Raw genomic sequence first — 18,015 nt, 5'->3', positions numbered from 1 at the left:
ACAAGACATTCACTTTGGCCTGGAGAAAAATACTCACACAGATGACGATGAAGATTGGGCCATTCATTCCCGTCCCCCATTCTTTTACCCCAGCACGCCAATCCTGTATCTAACCTTATTTGTAAAGCCCCCGCACTTTCACAATGACCATATTAAGTAGCACGCGGCCATCTTTATGTTTTGATTTAGCATCACTCGCACTGGTAAGCATTTCTAGGCCGCCTCTCGTTGTTCTCCCTCTCTGTACCCTACATTCTGCAGGTTAGCCTTTTTATTGGTTTGCATATTGATTCTGCTATTTCTGCTGAGTTCTCTCCCTGCTGCGCTGGCTACTTAGCCTCCACCAGTGGTGCTAATGGCTTGTAATCTTTCATGGAGCAGCTGTGGGATTGAAATGATATAATGGATGTACAGGACCTGAAATATAGTAAGCCTTGGTAGTGGTTTTTAAAAGATACCATTTTCCTCCCTTTCTTTTAGCGACAGGGACAGAAAAGCACTAATGTGTGAGTGGGCACAGCCCTCCCCTCCTGCCTCACGTGGATGACCATGCCCACCTCTGGGCTCTTTTTGCAGACAGGACAGATTATCAGGGGAGCCGGAAAAGCCAAACAGGCTCCATGAATGTGAACTGTAAGGTTCAAGAGTGAGTCTCAGGACAGAAAGGCAGGGGACACAAAGGGAGAGAGCAAAGAGCCTACAAGGGATGAATCTTGAGAGAAACTCTGTGGGAAGTGTGTTTGCTTGAAGAATGGGAGAAAAGGTTCGGGCAGCTATGAGATTGGAGGAGACAGGGAGACAGCTCAGAGGTGTGCTGTGCCACGGTTCCCTGGAAGGTCTCATAAAGATGTCAGTAGCTTGTTGGTTTGTTTTGCTTATGGATGACAGGCTAGTACCTCTTGAGTGTGATGCTGTGCTGAGGTGGACCTCAAGGCAGCCCCACTTTATTCGCGTTATGCTTTAAGAATCAGATCTCATTCTTCTCGTTATTTTCTCCTAGTCCTTTTGTACATACTGAGTATGTCCCTTTTCCAAGTCAACTAAATCCAGCCTTTGTACAGTCATAAAAATCATAAGGAATCTTCACAGTTCCCGTGGGCCTTTCATATGCTTTCTCTAATCCTCACATCGATCTGGTGAACTGGGCCTTATTGGATCCATTTTAAATGAGAGCAAACTGAAGCCAGAGAGTTGAAGTGTCTTGTCAAAGCTCTCCCAGCTGGCAGGCGGCAGCCACAGAGCTGGAATCAGGGTCCCTGACTTGAAGCCCAGGCGGCAGTTAATGGGGCATCCTCCATTCACCTTTCTTTCGCTCCCATCAAGGGACATTTTATTTCTCCCTAGGAATCCGCACACCATCCAAAATGGATCATTATCTTTCGTTACTCATTTAACAAAATTATGAAGCACCTACTATGGGGCGATCCTGGGAGTAGTATCAGGGGTGGCCAAACACACAGCGTCCATCAGACACATAATCACACAAAGCAGACCAGGATGGTGGCCCTTATGTGCACCGTGAAGGGGAAACAGGGCTAACAGGAGCCTAAGGAGCTTGCCCAGCACCCGAGGAGAGTGTGTACAGCCTCGGCGTGAGCTCTTAGGAATCGCTGGGCTGCTTGAGCCAGGGAGCTCTGGGCTCCACCTTCACTGCCTGGGGCATTTCTGGGAAGGAGGTCACACAGTTTAGAGCTGTCTTGAAGCTCCCATACTCTCAGGCCGTGGCAATGGCATGCAGCGTTCTTTTCAGGAAATGATGTGCTTTGGTGTCCCTAGAGGAGAGTTTCCCCCTGAGAGGTGGGGGCAGAAGGAGAATGCGGGGTTCCTGACCTGGGGCCAAGGTGCTGGTTTGAAATATTGACTGTCCCAGAGGTCCACTCACTTCTCTTTCCTATTGCAGTTTGTGGTGGGACGAGACGGCACCTGTGGCGTGGTGTGCGAACACTCCCCTTTCGACGGCATCGTCCTGGTGCAATGCACAGAGCATCTGCTCAAGCACATGTGAGTCTGGGAGCAGGGCCCCTCCCGAGCAGCCAGAGGAGGCAAAGCCAGACTGCCAAGCAGCCCCCAAGCTAGGCCAAGGAAAATGTGGGCGGCCGCTGGGGGGCCGCACTAGTCCGGAAAGTGTCTTAGCAAAAGGTGAATCTGAAAACCAACCTGAGCAAGGCATCATAGGCTCTATCGGTCATGGACAGAAGGGGCAGACTGAGCGACAGGTTAGGGGCAGACTGAGCGACAGGTTAGGGGCAGACTGAGCGACAGGTTAGGGGCAGACTGAGCAACAGGTTAGGGGCAGTTAGGGCAAGGCTTGGCCAAGAATTCTCAGCTTTAAAGGAACATCTGCTTTGGTCCAGGGAAGTCCAGGTCGATGTCTTGCTTGTCCAGAGTCAGGGCTGGGCCTGCTGTTGACCCAGCACAGAGGGGAGGTCTCTGAGCTGCACCTCTTTCCTCTCCCTTGGGCTGGGTCTCTCTCTCCAACTCCCATCCTGCACAGACTGAGTACTTCTGTGTCCCTTAAACACACCATGTTCGTTCCTCCATTCACAATTTTGCTCATCTCTCCTTCTAGGATCTTCTCCCTGAATCTATAAGTTCTTCCATGATTCAGGAACTCTTCAGGATCACTGAAAACCCAAACCCGCCCTCGTAAACAGAACAACACAATTTGCTTGTTCCATTTGCACCCCCCCCCCGCCCCAGAGTGTTTTTTAAGGGTTAGTGGTGTAGCGTGGTCAAATGGAAAACGTGAAAAGGAATACTGGGCTTTGGAGTCAGGTGGAACCGGATGGAATCCTAGCTCTGCCACTCACTAATTTAGGTGGCCTCTCTCAGCTTCAGTCTGCTCATCTGTTTCATGGTTTGGGGGGCAAATCAAACTCCAACAGCTAAGATGACTACAGCACAAAGAAACAAGCTGCCCGCAGCCCCCCAGCTTGCAGGCCACAGGAGGTCACCACTTTGTCCTGCAGGGTGAAGACCAGCAAGAGAATGGTCCGAGCCGACTCGGTCAGAGAGCTCCCAGCACCCAGGAGACTGAGGTGGAAATGTTCTCCGGAAATTCAAGGCCTCTTAGCCTCCTCGGCAGAAAAACTTCAACAGTAAGGAGAATCCCAGGTCTTTGGGGGTGATGCTCTGGGGGTCACCCTACAACGCCCCCGCCCCTCCAGCTACCAAGGCACCCTGGAAGCTTCCAAAGACCCCAGCCACTCTGCCTCCTCTCACCTGCCTCCGCCCACCCCCTCATGGAAATGTAGTCAAACAGAAGGGGAGTTATAACTCTTGGGGAAATAACCTTGCTGAAGTATCCATCATTTCCATAAAATGCAAACGTGGAGCTATTTTTTTCCCCGCAGGTTTCACCTGACTGAGCAGAGTCAAGGCGGGGAAATCATCCTCTGCTTTCGGGGGAGTCATAAACAACTGGTTTGAATAAGTCATTTGAATCCAAGCTATTTCAATTTGCTTGAATTTACACTGCAACTTGACAAGGGGCCTTTTTTCCCAAGGGCCATGCTGGCCCTAATGGGACCTAGGCAGGAGGGCCAGGGATGGATGTGAGCCCTCGCTGACAGTGGCAAGGTGTGCTGGGAGCCACGGGCTGGACTTTGGTTGTTCATTCCCTCATTCAATAAGTGAGCATGAGTACATTGATTCATTCTTACATTCATTCATGCATCAAACACGTGTAGAGCTCTGGTGTGTGCCAGGCCTCTGGTAGGGCTCTGGGGACACAGAGGTCAATGTGCCACGGGGCCTGCCCTCCATATTTTAGTGGAGGAAGTGGACCCCCAACACAAAAATATCAGATGCAATGAGCACCAAAACCAGAGAGAGGCATTCGAACCTGAACACACAGAGGACACGGGAGCTGGGTTCTGCCAGGATGCTGAGGGAGGGCTTTACAGAGTTGGGCCTTGAAGGATGACTAGGAGTTCGTGGTACAAGCAGCTGGGGGAGAGTTAGGTTCATAAGAGATCAGGCTGGTTTGGAGGCCAGCAAGTGAGAGAATGGCCAGAGTTGGGGCAATAATAAAGGGAAGTCAGGGTCACATTGTGAAGAACTTCATGTCCTTAGGTTATGGGCACTGGAAGCTGTCCTGTAGCAGTGAGGAGCCCCTGGAGGATTTTGTGCATGGGTTTTGGGGAGCCAGTGAGGAGACTGTGGGAATAGCACAGGTGAGCAGGACAGAACGTGGCCGGGCTCAGAGGCCGAGGGATGGCGAGGATGAGCCCACAGTGAGCTGCTGGGGAGGTTGAATGGCTTTCCACGGGGAGGAGGAGAGGCCTCAGGTGTTCATCTGTAAAGCTGTGCTCGTATCTCAACCCTACGGGGCTGTTCTTGGGACACACAGGCTGTTAGGAGAGTGAACTGGTGGGCTGGTGAACCCTGGGCCGGGGAAGGAGCCCCTTTACTTTCAGGGATTCAAGCAGGAGTCACGCGGTCCCGAGACCCCCAGCTTCCCTTTCTGGAGGACCAGAAAAGCCAAGAGAGGCCTGTGGGTGGGGAAGCAGCAGGAGCTGAGGGGGGTCTTGAGCTGCCATGGAAGGCAGGTAGGGTCTGATGGCCAGGGCTTGGACAAGAGGTTCCCAGGTGTCTGTGGTGACTGTAAGCTCAGCCTGTTGGGGGACGGTGGGTCAACAGTCCCGACTGAGCAGTGAGTTCCCATGAGCACTGGGCCCTCTCCGAGTCCTGATGGGTCCCCGGAGCCTGGCATGGCCCACCGAGAGCTGAGCTCACATGGCTGGAGGGATAATTCAAGGCAAAGCAAGCAGGGAACAGAAAATCCTGAGGGAGTGTGGGAGGAGGGTCAGGGCTGCCCACCTAGGGCTCTGCGCGCGCGCACACACGTGCGGCTGGTGGATGGGTGGCGAGGACCTTGCTGGATGTTGCTTCAGGCAGCAGTCAGCCCGGACCCCAGACTCATTATGAAGGAGGAGACTGGTCAATATGTGAGGGTGGGCGTTGGGGGAGACCGGCGCTGGAAGGTCTCAGTGTGGACTCAGGGACTCTTCCTGCTGCTCTGACAATGATTCGTGAGCAGCAAAGACCTACGCATGTCAGGGGAGGCTCAGCAGCCCTTTCTGGGTAAAATGGGTTTTCAGTCACCAGCAAAGCCCAGATGAGCAGCTTTTGCTGTGGTGACCGTGACCAGCGGCCAGGCTCCAGGCCTTTCTTCCATAGCACGACAGGGACGAGTCTCAGTGAGGAGATGCTGCTTGCAGCCATCAGAGAAATGGGCTTTTCCCTGGATATAGGGGATTTGCAGGTCTGGCAGGATGGCCGGGATGCCCAGAGTCCATGGGGATGCCAGGCACACCTTCCCAAACAGATCGAACGCATGGCCTCTTTCAGGCTTTCTTCTGTGGGCAATTTAGGCCTTTGTTTGTGGGCAGTGTTCTCCCTGCCCATGCAAATGTCCCTCGTGCTTCCACGTCCTTGCCTGCAGCCAGGCCCACCTCCCCTACCCCCAGAGCAGGGCCACTACCCAGCCAAGCCTCACCTTTAGCTCAGAGTCACCCTGCTTGGCATGCCTTCTGCACTTCCAAACCTCAAGGCCTGTCTCTGACAGTGCACTGGATATCTAGCATGCTGGGATGTAGACCAGGATCGAGAAACTTCTTTAGACCCTGTGGTGAGTGCATTCTATCTTGCATGCGATGAATGCATCTTTTCTTTTTCTTCCACAGAATAGTAAAGAATCTCGACTTCACCGTTTACAAATTTGATGACTATGGGAAAACATTCATTAAGCAGCAGAAATGCAGCCCCGATGCCTTTATTCAGGTGGCCCTCCAGCTGGCCTTCTATAGGTAAGTGCAGCCTGCTAAGGTGGGCTGACTGACAAGCTACTCTAGAGTCTAGAATCATCTTGGAGGGAGAGATGACTTTCTGTGGGCCTAGAGGATGGGGGTATGATCAGGGCAGGCTGCATGGAAGGAGGTGTCACCTAACTGGGTTTCAAAGTGTGAGTCCAACCTCAGAAATGAAAAGAAGGATATTGCAGTCAAGGAGCTGGCGAGCGATGGCCCAGGGGCACAGAGCTCACGGGGAAGGAACGCAGAACTCACAAGGGCCAGGCAGGTGATGAGGACGTCAGGTAGGGAGGCTGCTTCTCCTGCTGATCTCACCCAGCCCACCTGGGTCCCTGTATATTTGTGACCTGTTCCTCTCCACCTTTCCTGGCCTTGATAAGGAAACAGAACTAGCATCCCCACCCTGCCCACCCCGGAAAGGGGGTCAAGTCAAAGATTTGGGGCTTGATTTTTCTCTGTCTCTCATTCCCCTCCTTCCCATGTCAATTCTCCTCCAAATGTCTACCCTCCATCCTCTTCCCTTCACCTCCACTGCCATCGGCCCCTCCGAAGCCCCCATCATCTAGTGCTTGGTCAACTGTAGCATGCCCCGGGGGGTCTCTGCTTCCACTCTTGTCCCCTCTAATCTTGTCTTCATGAAGCATGAACTTTGAAATATGCAAGTCAGTCTTTATCACCTACCATGTTTCCCTTCATGCTTAGAACAAAGTCCAGCTCCCTGAAGGGCTCCCTGTGAACCAGCCTTCCCTGGGGCCCTGCCCCAAGCTCTCTTCCGCCTGCAGATCTTTGCTCTGGCTCTGCCTCTGCCCACCCACCCATCACCACTGCTCTTCACGTACCAGCTCCTTCCCACCGCTCTGGTCTCAGCCCAGGTGTCAGCCCTCAGAGGCCACCTCGGGGCTCCTTGCCACCCAGTTCTCTGTCACAGCACATTGTGCTTTTTCCTTCATGGCAGTCGTTATTCATGTGGACTCCCTTATTCATTGATTTGCTGACTTTGTTTTCTAGACTGTCTCCCCCAGGCATAATGTTCTGGGTATCTTGCACACCTGGGACAGAGTAGGCATCAGGGACTGTCACAGACATGAGAAGACACTGCAGGAGTTTTAGCCCAGGGTGGCACAGTGAGGTGTGTGGTTTAGAAAAATCTCTATAATGGTAGCTGTGTGTTGGGGAAGGGATGCAGCGTAGAGAGGTAAGGGTTGAAGGCAGGGTTGGGAGCCTAACTGGTCTTTTATAGGAGGCGAAAAGTAAAATGCAAAATAGATCTTCCTCAAGACAGGGCTGGCCCCTGTTGGTTTCAGCGCCCCAGAAGCTATAGCTCATAAACTGGCACGGGCAGTAAATAGCACTATGCCCCCACCAGAACCTGCCTTCGGTTTGCAGCCGGGGAGGCATAAAGCGACCTTGGAGAAAGCCGGGGCAAGGAGGTGTCACTAACGAGCAGGCGGCATCCCAGAGCCCAGTGTCCCATGCAGGGGGCTGTGACTCAGGGGGAAGGGAGTGCAGCCACTCTGTCATCTGTCAGGCTGACGCCACCCCACACAAGGACTGTGCTCGTCACCAGGACATGGAGACCTCACCGGCAGGACCTGGCCTCTGGAACTGCAATCAGTGCCGTTCTGATACTCAGATGGTATGTGGCTAAAATGGGCCACGAGGTCAGTGTTCTGCTGGTGCCATAACTGGGGACACTGCTGCCCTGGTGCCCCCTGGCAAGCACTTCAGAGCTTCAGATCCAAAGCCCAGAGGGGCTGGTGGACACTGCATAGAGCCTCCCAACTCCACCCTCCAGGGATCTTTGCTGTCACTGGACATGGCCAGGAATAGATGTGGCCAGAGGCTCCCGGGCTCATTGAACAGGCAAAATACGACCTGCTGCCCGTGGAATGCATTCTTCAGAGTTTCAGCTGTAACAAAACAGACAGTTTTTAATCTGCTCCTACATTCAGCAGAAACCTGGAAGCTACCTAAATTGGGGTTGATCAGCGACCAGCCAGTGATGGCGTCTACTTCTGTGCTCGGCATGGCATTTGCCCCCAGGGGCTAGAGAGATACAGGAAGTGAGCTCCCTGCCAGAGTCTTGGGGAAATGAGACATAAGTGTACAGAAAGTGTCGTTCGCTTGGCAAGCCATACAGTGCCAAGCACTGTGCCAAACCAGACTCTGCCTTCCCTCCTCCTGGAGCTCACCCAGGGTGGGAGAGACGTGCCCTGAGAAGGCCAAGATACAGGGCCCCAGCTTGCTGTGTGACTTCGGGGTGTCACTGCCCCTCTCTGAGTTCTGTGTCTTTCCCCTCCCTGACCCCAACACCAACAACTTTCCTGACTGGTGAGAAGGGCGTGTGCCAGCCTGGTGTGCAAGGGGAAGAGACTTGCTCTGGCTGGTCGGGACAGCGGCCACTGCTCTTCTGGTCACAGACGTGAGGGAGGAGAGGCACAGCCCTTGTGCCCATGGGTCTGTTTGGAAGCCCTGCTGCCCCTGGACGGTGAGCCTCTGCAGCAGCTGACACCCACGGCCACTAAGGCCCCCTCCCTGCCTCCATCCATAGATCATGCTTGAATTGTTTCTAAATAAAACAGGATTCCCTCAAGAGTGCGAATGATGAATTAGTCCATGCTGTGCTATTAATCAAACACTAATTGGATCTCGCAGAAAACTCTAGGTTTCCCACCAGACTGGGACTTTAAAAAAACTACCAGTCACGTCTTCCTTATTTTATATCCACACAATATCACCCACGCAGGAAAGTGTGCTCAGCTCTTCGTATCCGAGGCTCCCCGACATTCATCTTTGGGGAATCTCCTCCAGAATTCTATTAGCGTTAAAATGAAATACTGTGCAGAGCGAAGGCAGGATTGTAAAAGTAAGGGCAGCCAAGGCTATTTCAGCATTTATGACTCCCTGAGAAGGCAGCACCGTCTGCCATTCCTCCTTCATCCTGTGCAGGCTCCACAGGAGACTCGTGCCCACCTACGAGAGCGCATCCATCCGTCGGTTCCGCGAGGGACGGGTGGACAACATTCGATCAGCCACTCTGGAGGTGCTGCGTTTCGTGAAAACCATCACTGACCACACGGCCACCGTGCCGGTAAGTCCTGCTGGCCCGAGGAGTCTCAGGGGGACCGCCTGTCCTCTCGGCCACGAGACAACCAGCTCCTTTAGCTTGTCTGCCGCTGAGCACCCTCTTAAAGTCCCATGCGCTGTGTCTCTGGTCCATTTACAGGATTCAGAGAAGCTACTGCTCCTGAAGGATGCCATCCGAGCCCAGACCGAGTACACAGTCATGGTGAGTGACCTCGCCTCAGCTCAGGACTGTGGGCTGTGCCCAGTGCTGGGGCCTCGGCATGGGCTCTGGGTGACAGCCAGGCCACCACCTGTGCAGCGACTTGGTGAGAGCACCTCACCTCTCAGAGCCTCCTCTTCCTTATTTTTAGAACCTGGGTAACACACCACTCCTGGTTTTTACACAGATTTTACAAGAATGCAATGAATGGTCTTTGAAACAACAACAATAATAATAACACCAACATGTATAGCACTTTACAATTTATACAAGAGAGTCAGATGTGTGGTGGTTTGCACACTTGGCACAATCTCAGGTGAGGCGGTATTTATTCCCACTCAGGACTGGTTTTGTCTTCTTATTCTCCATGTATTTATTTATACTGCCTGTGAATTAAAAAAATATATTTGCTGAAAGTTAACGGTGAAATCGAAATTGTAAGGGAAATGTTTCCCTAGTTTAGGGAAATAATATATTTTCTAGCACTGCAAAGCCATCATTTGCATACAAACAGAGAATAAGCTACTACTTGGGCTGGTGATCCATGTATTAATTGCAAATCATTCTGATACAGTCTCTGAAGGATCATATAATCTCTGAAACGGAGTTGACTGATTTCACTCTATATACTCGAAAGCAAGCACAACACATATCTGGGTTTTAGAACTAGCCAATGTAGGCTTTTCTGTAATTCAGTTGCTAGGTCCCTGATTCATCGGAATAGTTAAGTGTTTGTTCTGTTTGGGGAAAATCAAGCTCGCTGTCGTGTGTTCAGTGGGTAGCCTTTGTTTTCCCACTTTATGCCAGGCAAGGCCCTGGGTACTAGGAAATAAGAAATGAAGCCCTATGCTTGGGGAGTGTACCGTGTAGTTGGGAGAAGAGGTCTTACATGCTTCAGGAAGTAGCAGAGAACATGAAGTAGCAAGCTCCTTCTCCTGCTTGGGAAAGCCAGGAAGACTTTTCAGAGGAAGTGGTGCTTAATATGAGACTTGAAGCATGAAGAAGTGCTTGTCAGGTGGGTATAGAAGGGAAGGATGGCCCCAGAAGGGAACAGCATGTGCAATGGCAAAGAGTCTTGAGAGAATAAGACCTATTGGAGGGAAAGCAAGTAGTTCCGTATGTGCAGCTTGCAAAGGACAGAAAAGCAGGAAAGCTCGTGATGCTGGATTTCCCTGTCACAAAGCTTACCCTGGTGACCAGGTAGAAGGACTGGTTGGAGCGTAGGGTGGTCTGCCAAGAGATAGAATTAGGGACCTAGATAATGTTTAGGGAGAGCTGGTAAAAGGACTGATGTAGAGCAGGGGCAGGGGGTGTTGAAGAGGAAGACACAAACTTCTGATCAAACACGGTGAACTGAACACAAGGGTTTACTGTCACTCCCTCTAAGACCCTCAAAAACATCAGCAAAGGGGTTTTTTAAAGCCATAAATACACTAGAGCAAAGAGAATGGGAAAGGAGGTGACAACAAAGTTTCAGAGCTGGAAAGCAGAACAGATGGCATCTGACTTAGCAGACCAGAGAAAGCTAAAATGCAAGCAAACAGTAAGGGAGACCCAGGAGCCCAGTGAAGTGCACTGCAGAACCTCAGAACAGCTCAGGTGTTGGAGGCTCCACCAAAAGTAGGAGTGCACGTGGGACTGAAAAGAAGAGGATTCGCTGATGATCTATGTGAGAAGCAGTTAGCCCCTCAATTCCTCCTTTGACCTTAGTGTTGTCCAATTTCCTTGGTATGAAAAAAAAAAAAGTCTGAGAGGAAAAAAATCAAATACAAAGATAGGAATAAAAACATAATTGGGCTTAACATCACTGGAAGGTGGAAGATACTGAAACAATACCTTCAGATTCTGAGGGAAAATGATTTTTAATGCATATTCTATACCCAGCTAAACTATCAAATTTGAAGCTAGAATAAAGACATTTTATACAGATAAGGTCTTAAAATTTTTACTTATTAAGCTCTCTTTCTTGTAAAACTATTGGAGGATATAGACCACTAATGTAAGAGAATAAAGCACGAAAAGGAAAGTCATAAGCTCAAACATCAGAAGATTCAACACAAGAAAGAGGTAGAGAAAGAGGATGAGAGTAAAGGGAGATCCCATGTTGACAGCTGTTCATCAGACCCAGAGAACAGATGGTCCACAGAGAAGCAAGAAGTGAAAGGAGAAATTAAATTGATAAATTATCTGATACATTTTAATGTACTAAGGGAAGTTTTACACTTCGAGCTAAGGGTTTAGGAATCAATTAGTTACAGATACATAGAAAGGTAAGCAAGTGGGAAAACCATAGTTTAATTATTTACAAATTGTCATTTCTAGGGAAAACAAAAAACTGAATAAGAAAGGAAATCTGATTCTAATACACTACAGGACTCAGCTGTGAGTACCTGTATAATTATAACCATGTAAACACTGAATATTGATCAAGCAACAAGGAGTTCAAATGTAACTCTATTTGGGAGCATAGGAGAGTGGAAGTGTATTTGGGGAGTGGGGATATAAAAGAACCAAAGTTTCATCTTCTATAATAAGAAAACTGAAAAATGCAGTAACGGCAGTCTAAGCATGTTGTTTAGAACTAAGAAAGTCAGTCGCTAAAAGGGTTCCAAGTGATTGCTTCTGTGGAGTGAGACTCAGTGCTGGCAAAGTGACATAAGCCTTTGGCTTACTTGGTTGTTTTTTTTTTAACTATAAATATACAACTTTGATAATAATTTAAATTTTTATGAAAAATTTAGAAAAATATCTTCCAAAGCATTGCCATAGGCTTCTGTTGTTTTAACTATTTTAAGTTGGTGAAAACGACAAAGTAAAAGAGACAAGGGATGGGAAGAGGAGAGCTATAAAGATGCTTTGTAGGTAAATCTGGTACCTGGTTGGCCGTGCAGGGTAAGGGACAGAGGAAGGAAGCCAGGAGACCTCCAGATATCTGGCAAGTATATTTGGTAGTGGTAGTGGAGAAAGGAAACTCCAGGGAAAGGAGCAAATGTGATCCAGACTCGCTATCACATACTCTCACAGCACCTTATGCTTTTCCTTCCTGGCATTTACTCGGTTTATGATCACAAGCTTATTTGTATGGTTGGTTAACATCTGTCTCCCATCACACTCAGCCTCCGTGAGGCTGAGTCTGTGACTGCTTTGTTCTCTAGCAGCTGCTCAGGCACATAGTAGGTGCTCAATTAAGATCCCTTGAATGAAACGAAAGACTGAATGCTGAGTCATTTTACTCATTACTACTCATGGCTCTGATCCAAACAACCTGTTAAATCAACCCCAATTGCTACAGTGACTTCAGAGATGGTGAAAACAGGGGTGGATTGGCTGCTGCACAGAATAGCTGCTTTGATAGATCTACACAAATCAGTCATTAAACAGAGGCAACCAGAGAAATTAAAAGTGCATCTACTTCATAGCTGGTCTGTCTCACAGTTCTTCCCCTCTGTCCTAAGGGGGCACGTCTAAAATGAGCGGTGGTTGCATAACATGTCTTTTCAGCCCATAATTAGGGGCATTTGGAGAGACCGGGGGCCTCTGAGTCATCTTTATGCATTCATTGGCAACTGAAAGAAAACAGCTGTCAAATTCCAAAACGTGACTTGTAAACCTGAACAAAGTTCATTGTGATGGGAGGTTTCCTCCTAGGTGGGGCGTTAACAGCTAAGTGGCCATCTTACGTAACCGTGAAACCCCCAAGAGTTACTCACGATTACCCTGTTGTTGATCCAGAGGTTAATACGAGAGACCAGATGTGGCCCCCATGTCTCCATCAGCCCCCCGAATTGCCCCAGATAAGCATGTAATCCAAGCAAAACCCATGTGCGTGGCACACATGCAGCCTCCAGCTGGGAGTATGAAGAATGAGTGCCCTGGCCTCACTGCCACACTTCCAGCCACACCACCACCACCCCTGGGCTCCTCCTACACAGAAATTCTCTTACCACTGCTTCCACTGCTATTCTCTCACCCGCCCTTTTTTTAAAAGATTTTTTTGATATGGACTATTTCTAGTCTTTATTGAATTAGTTACAATATTGCTTCTGTTTTATGTTTTGGTTTTTTGGCCACGAGGCATGTGGGATCTTAGCTCCCCAACCAGGGATTGAACCCGCACCCCCTGCATTGGAAGGCAAAGTCTTAACCACTGGACCACCATGAAAGTCCCTCTCTTATCCTTTGATAAGAGTTCAAATACCTGTGACAAAAAGGAAAACCCTTTCTTCATCCAAAAACCCTTGAAAATGTGAGCTGAGCCTCTGCTAAGCTGTCTAGTTCCTGTCTCAAAATTATTCTTAGATTACGAACCCAGTTTAGTTGAATTGATTCTGAGCCTACGAAACAGCAGCCAAGACTCAGGAACAGACCTCAGTGCTCTCTACCCCTCTTTCCTTGGGCTCCTGCTGGAGTATGAAGTGTTGGTTGTGGTGAGAGTCTGTCCAGTGATAGCCCGGGGCAGCCCTCCCCATGCTTGGATGGGGCCCAGCACCCGTGCTCCTGCCCGGATTCCTGCCCTACCTGAGAAGGCACTGGGGATGGCCCAGCCGACCCCACTCTTTCCACTTAGAGCACGGAGTAGTTATACACAGTGTACGCCAGCAGGGACCATGCTGTTGGGAGGACTCAGACTCACTGACTTTTAACGGAGGCATCCTCGTGTTAGAACCCAACCTGCTCTGGCTCATCCTGTGTACGGAGAAATGCACAAGGGCCCAAGGAGCAGAGACCGTGTAGTACAGTGGTCGGTCCTGGGCGGTCACCCACACACGTGGTCTGCAGCAAGTACTGGGTAGGCGAGAGCAGTTAGAGTCCCCTTTAGCACTGCGGACTAGAGAGGAGGGGAGGAGGGGGAGCCCATGTCTCATGTCCTGTTCTTTGTCCCCAACTACCCAGGCCATAACGGGGATGGCCATTGACAACCACCTGCTGGGGCTGCAGGAGCTGGCTCGGGAAGTGTGCAAGGAACTGCCCGAGATGTTCACGGATGAAACATACCTGATGAGCAACCGGTTTATCCTCTCCACCAGCCAGGTACAACCCTAGCACGGCCGTCACCCAAGAAGCCACTTAGTGGAAGCAGTGGGCTCTCTAAAGAGCTCGGTGTCTACAGCCCACTGCTTAGAGTCAGGCAAGTCCTGGCTCTGCTCCCAGTGAGCTGCGTGGCCTTCAACGGAAGGACCTGAATGCTCAGAATACAGGTCTCCCCACCTTCTAAATGGGCATAATCATGAATGCCACCTTAGCAGAGGTGGGCAGGATGGGAGAACACCCATTCTGGTGTCCTAACCATTAGGCTTACTCCTTCCAATGTTGCCTGAGACGTGGTGTTCCACCATGGTGACCACAGGCTCTGAAGCCCGACAGGCCCACAGCAAGGTCCTGGCTCAACCAGATGTGACAATATCAGTGGAAAGCCCAGCCTAGCGGCTGGCACAGACAGGGTCCTCCAAACAGGTCACAGCCATTATTCTAAGGGGCCACTGCTGGCCCAGCATCTCCTAACCAGTGCTACAGGCTTGTTCTGTTGGAGGACCACTGACACAAAAACAGAATGCAATCCATTAGAGAGAGGCAGCCATTTAGGAGAGAAATTACCTATTCCCCCCACCCCCGCCCCCGCGAATGTCAATTTACTAAAACTCCACCTCATCTGCGAAAAGCTGGACGCGGGCAATAAAAAGGGCTGATAAAGTTGTGTTTGAGGATAAAAGCACACTCAGTAATTTCATTTTGGCATTATGGCAGTGAGCTTGCAGACGTGAATAAACGAGGGCAGAACACAGCAACATAAATTCTTCAGGAAACCATCCATGGGCAAAAAGTGCTTGGGAACGGCTTTATGGCCTTCGGCTGTTACACGGCAAATTTATCTGACAATGAGGTGACTCTATTAGCAAGACTAATGGTTGGTTCTGCCCCATTAAAATGGCCAGTGTCATTTCTGAAGGCTCGAGCACACAGAGCCTGTGGGTTTAAAGCAAACCCCACCCTGCACCTGCTCAAGAATGTGCTCTATTTTCCCTCTAAAGCCAGCTAATAAAATTAATTTAGGGTGTGGTGACTCATTTTTCCAACTGGAATGAACATGTATGGCTTGAATGCCTTCAGAAACACTTCCTTGGTTTGTGATCCAAATTACAAAATCTCTGCCCTCTGAATTCAAAACATGTCAGGTACATAACTAACACCCCAGTCGGTGGCCAGCTCTGAAACGCCCAGTGCCAGGTAATTGTGCGTGGCCAGGCTGTGGGGAGAAAATCAGACCAGCCAGGCAATACTGACAGTAATTAAGGATGTGGGAAAAATCGACAGAGAAGACGAGCCAGATTTCCTCCAGTTCATAAATTACTCCCTCTGGGAAGCCAACTAACTGTTGGGTGCCACCAGGGTACCATTTAGTAAATTGCTCTGATTGCCTCGGTGATTCAAACAGCCCCCAGGTGAAGGAGAGACTCGGCTGAGACCCAGCACCAGGTCACTCTGGGAGCTTCTGACTTCTCAAGTAGAGCAGATTTCACACCAGGGAGGACCTTACGGCCCTTCTTCTTCTGATTTCATGCAGTTAGATGGGTTTGTTTGGACGACTCTGGCTGTGGCCATCCATGATGAAGCAATCAGTTGATGGGGTTAATTCAGTCAAACACCCAGGTGGAAAATAGTCAAAGAGAAGCAAATATCCCATCGAGGCCCCCGGGTTGTTGGAACGCCATGCTTTATAGCAGACTTTCAGAACAAGCAGCTTCTGACCTGTCCTCTCCTCCAGGTGCCCACCACCATGGGGATGTTTTGCTGCTATGGTCCTGTGGTACCTAATGGCTACGGCGCCTGCTACAACCCCCAGCCAGAGAGCATCCTTTTCTGCATCTCCAGCTTCCATGGCTGCAAAGAGACCTCTTCAACCAAGTTTGCAAAAGCTGTGGAAGAAAGCCTCATTGAAATGAGAGGCCTCTGCAGTCGGCCACCGTGTGCCACGGGCAAGCCACTGGTGACAAAGGAAAAAGTAACAAGGCCCAGCCAGGGGCACCAACCTTAACTGCTGCCACTAGGTTTCACCTCCTCAAACCCAGCATTCTGCAGCTGCCAGACCCTGCCGAACCCCTGTCCCAACCCTTACCCCAGCTTTCTGTAGCTCCCCTGTAACTATGGACCCAACACACAGCCCACACTGAGGCATCACACAAAGCTGGAGTGTTAGGAGGAAAGCGTCCCTCATGATGCATGGGAATCGTCATCATTGATCAAGGTGCCCTCAGGCCTGCGCACTGGGATATAAAGCCAGCCTGGCCCAGAGGTGGCCTGGGCGAGATGGGGAAGGCACCACTGACTTCCCTCCATGGCCATGGAAGCTTAATATTGGTTTGCTTCCCAGCAGGACCTAGCGTGTCCAGGTGATGATTCTGCCCAACGAAAGAGTCACCTTATTATGTGCAATGTACCCAAATGAACCACAAAGGAAGAGGCTAACTCCAGGTCATTACCTTGTGTCTTTTTGGGAGGAGTAGGGGGCTTTGTTTTCAGATTCAAAGCAGTCTGATCACGGCATTCAGAATGACCTGCCCCGAGACACACAGGCCTGTAAGCACTAACCCACCCCCCGACATACACACATACACACACACACACACACACACACACACACAGAGCACAAGTTAATTTAAAATATAATGATCTGGGCCTGCAGACACATTTCTCCTTTTGCCTCCCGGAAGCAGCCTTCCATTGAGTTCAGAAAATCTGGTCCAGCTAGTCTAAAAGGGAAAAGAAATGGTCTACCGTTGCCCTGGAGTAGCTGCTGCTCCCTGCTTTCCCCGGGGACGTGGCAGGGACCACTTCCCCAGGGATCCTGCCACTTGCATTTTTTCTGGTTGCATTCCCACCCGCCTTCACAAGAAACATGCCCTGGTAGGTGATCTGTCTCTTAGAGGAGAGAGGGATGCTTCGGGGGTTTTCTGCTGCTGTTGTTTATTTGTTTTGTTCTGTTCATTCTTAAGAGAGGCTTTTAAGAAAACCACTGTGACGTTAATTTCAGATCTCAGCGGCCTAAGCAGGGCACCCTTGGACAGCTGGGCTCCTTTATGTGGAGGATGTTATCTAGGGATTCTGCCTAAAAACTCGTGTGGAGGAGCCCAGAGCAGGGCTCTCCACTGGCCTGGGGGCTGAGGGCACAGCTGGCAGAGAGAGGGGTTGGGAGAAGGGAATGGCCACATGAAGAGCCAGCCCTGACAGAGGGGCAGACAGTCCACAGAGCCGAGGTGAGATTGTCTGGGGAGGCTGTGATCGTGGAGGAGATGTGAGAGGCACTTTCTGCTGGGGCATACTTTTATGGGAAAGCAACCAGAAAAATCAAAACTGCAAAAAGCTGAGGCAGCCTGCCTCTGTCCAGAGGAGGTGCAGAACTGGGCTCCCATCACACTGAGTTCTGCCATGCTCCCTGCGGGGTTTTCTGGAAGAGCCCCCCTGCCCCTGCCCATCCTGCTCTGTATCACTCTGAGCCCTCCACACTGGCCCAGGGACCCTGCACGTGTCCCTTCTTCAGACCACTGCGCCACCTCTCTGCACTTTGACCTGTATGGAAGCCGGCAGGGCTGAGATGGGATGGGCATTTTAACTTTTACTGGGCTCTTTGTAACACAAACAGCCCAATGTAGTGAATTCCTTAAACCCCTGGTTTTAGATTGCAGATTTCTACTGGATGATCTGGGAGATTCTGGCACTGCCCTTCAGAATTATTGGTCTACAGGTCCATGCTCCTCCCCTCACACGTCCACCTTCCTGCTCCCCCTGGAAAGGTGCAGCCCAAGAGTTCTGGGAATGTTTGGGGAACTGCTGTCCACCTGCTGTAGGTTGACCCAAAGCCACTTATCTGTTCTCATCAAATGACCACGGTGAAGATCCGAGTTCTCTTCTGGTTTCTCT

At 50.3% G+C, this 18,015-nt stretch overlaps 1 protein-coding gene across 1 annotated transcript in view; it reads left to right on the top strand.

Annotated features, from left to right (window-relative positions):
• Positions 1–16,132, top strand: part of CHAT (choline O-acetyltransferase) — a 50,279-nt gene extending 34,147 nt beyond the window's left edge. Inside the window, exons 9-15 of the mRNA XM_060033680.1 lie at positions 1,901–2,001; positions 2,970–3,098; positions 5,688–5,810; positions 8,763–8,904; positions 9,040–9,102; positions 13,993–14,130; positions 15,863–16,132. Coding sequence (XP_059889663.1) covers positions 1,901–2,001; positions 2,970–3,098; positions 5,688–5,810; positions 8,763–8,904; positions 9,040–9,102; positions 13,993–14,130; positions 15,863–16,132 — 966 coding nt within the window. The remainder of the gene's footprint in view (positions 1–1,900; positions 2,002–2,969; positions 3,099–5,687; positions 5,811–8,762; positions 8,905–9,039; positions 9,103–13,992; positions 14,131–15,862) is intronic.
• The last annotated feature ends 1,883 nt before the right edge of the window (positions 16,133–18,015 follow it).

The sequence above is a fragment of the Delphinus delphis genome, chromosome 16 (genome assembly GCF_949987515.2).
Source record: "Delphinus delphis chromosome 16, mDelDel1.2, whole genome shotgun sequence".
NCBI classification, from domain to species: Eukaryota; Metazoa; Chordata; class Mammalia; order Artiodactyla; family Delphinidae; genus Delphinus; species Delphinus delphis.
This window is presented reverse-complemented; position numbering and strand designations above follow the sequence as displayed.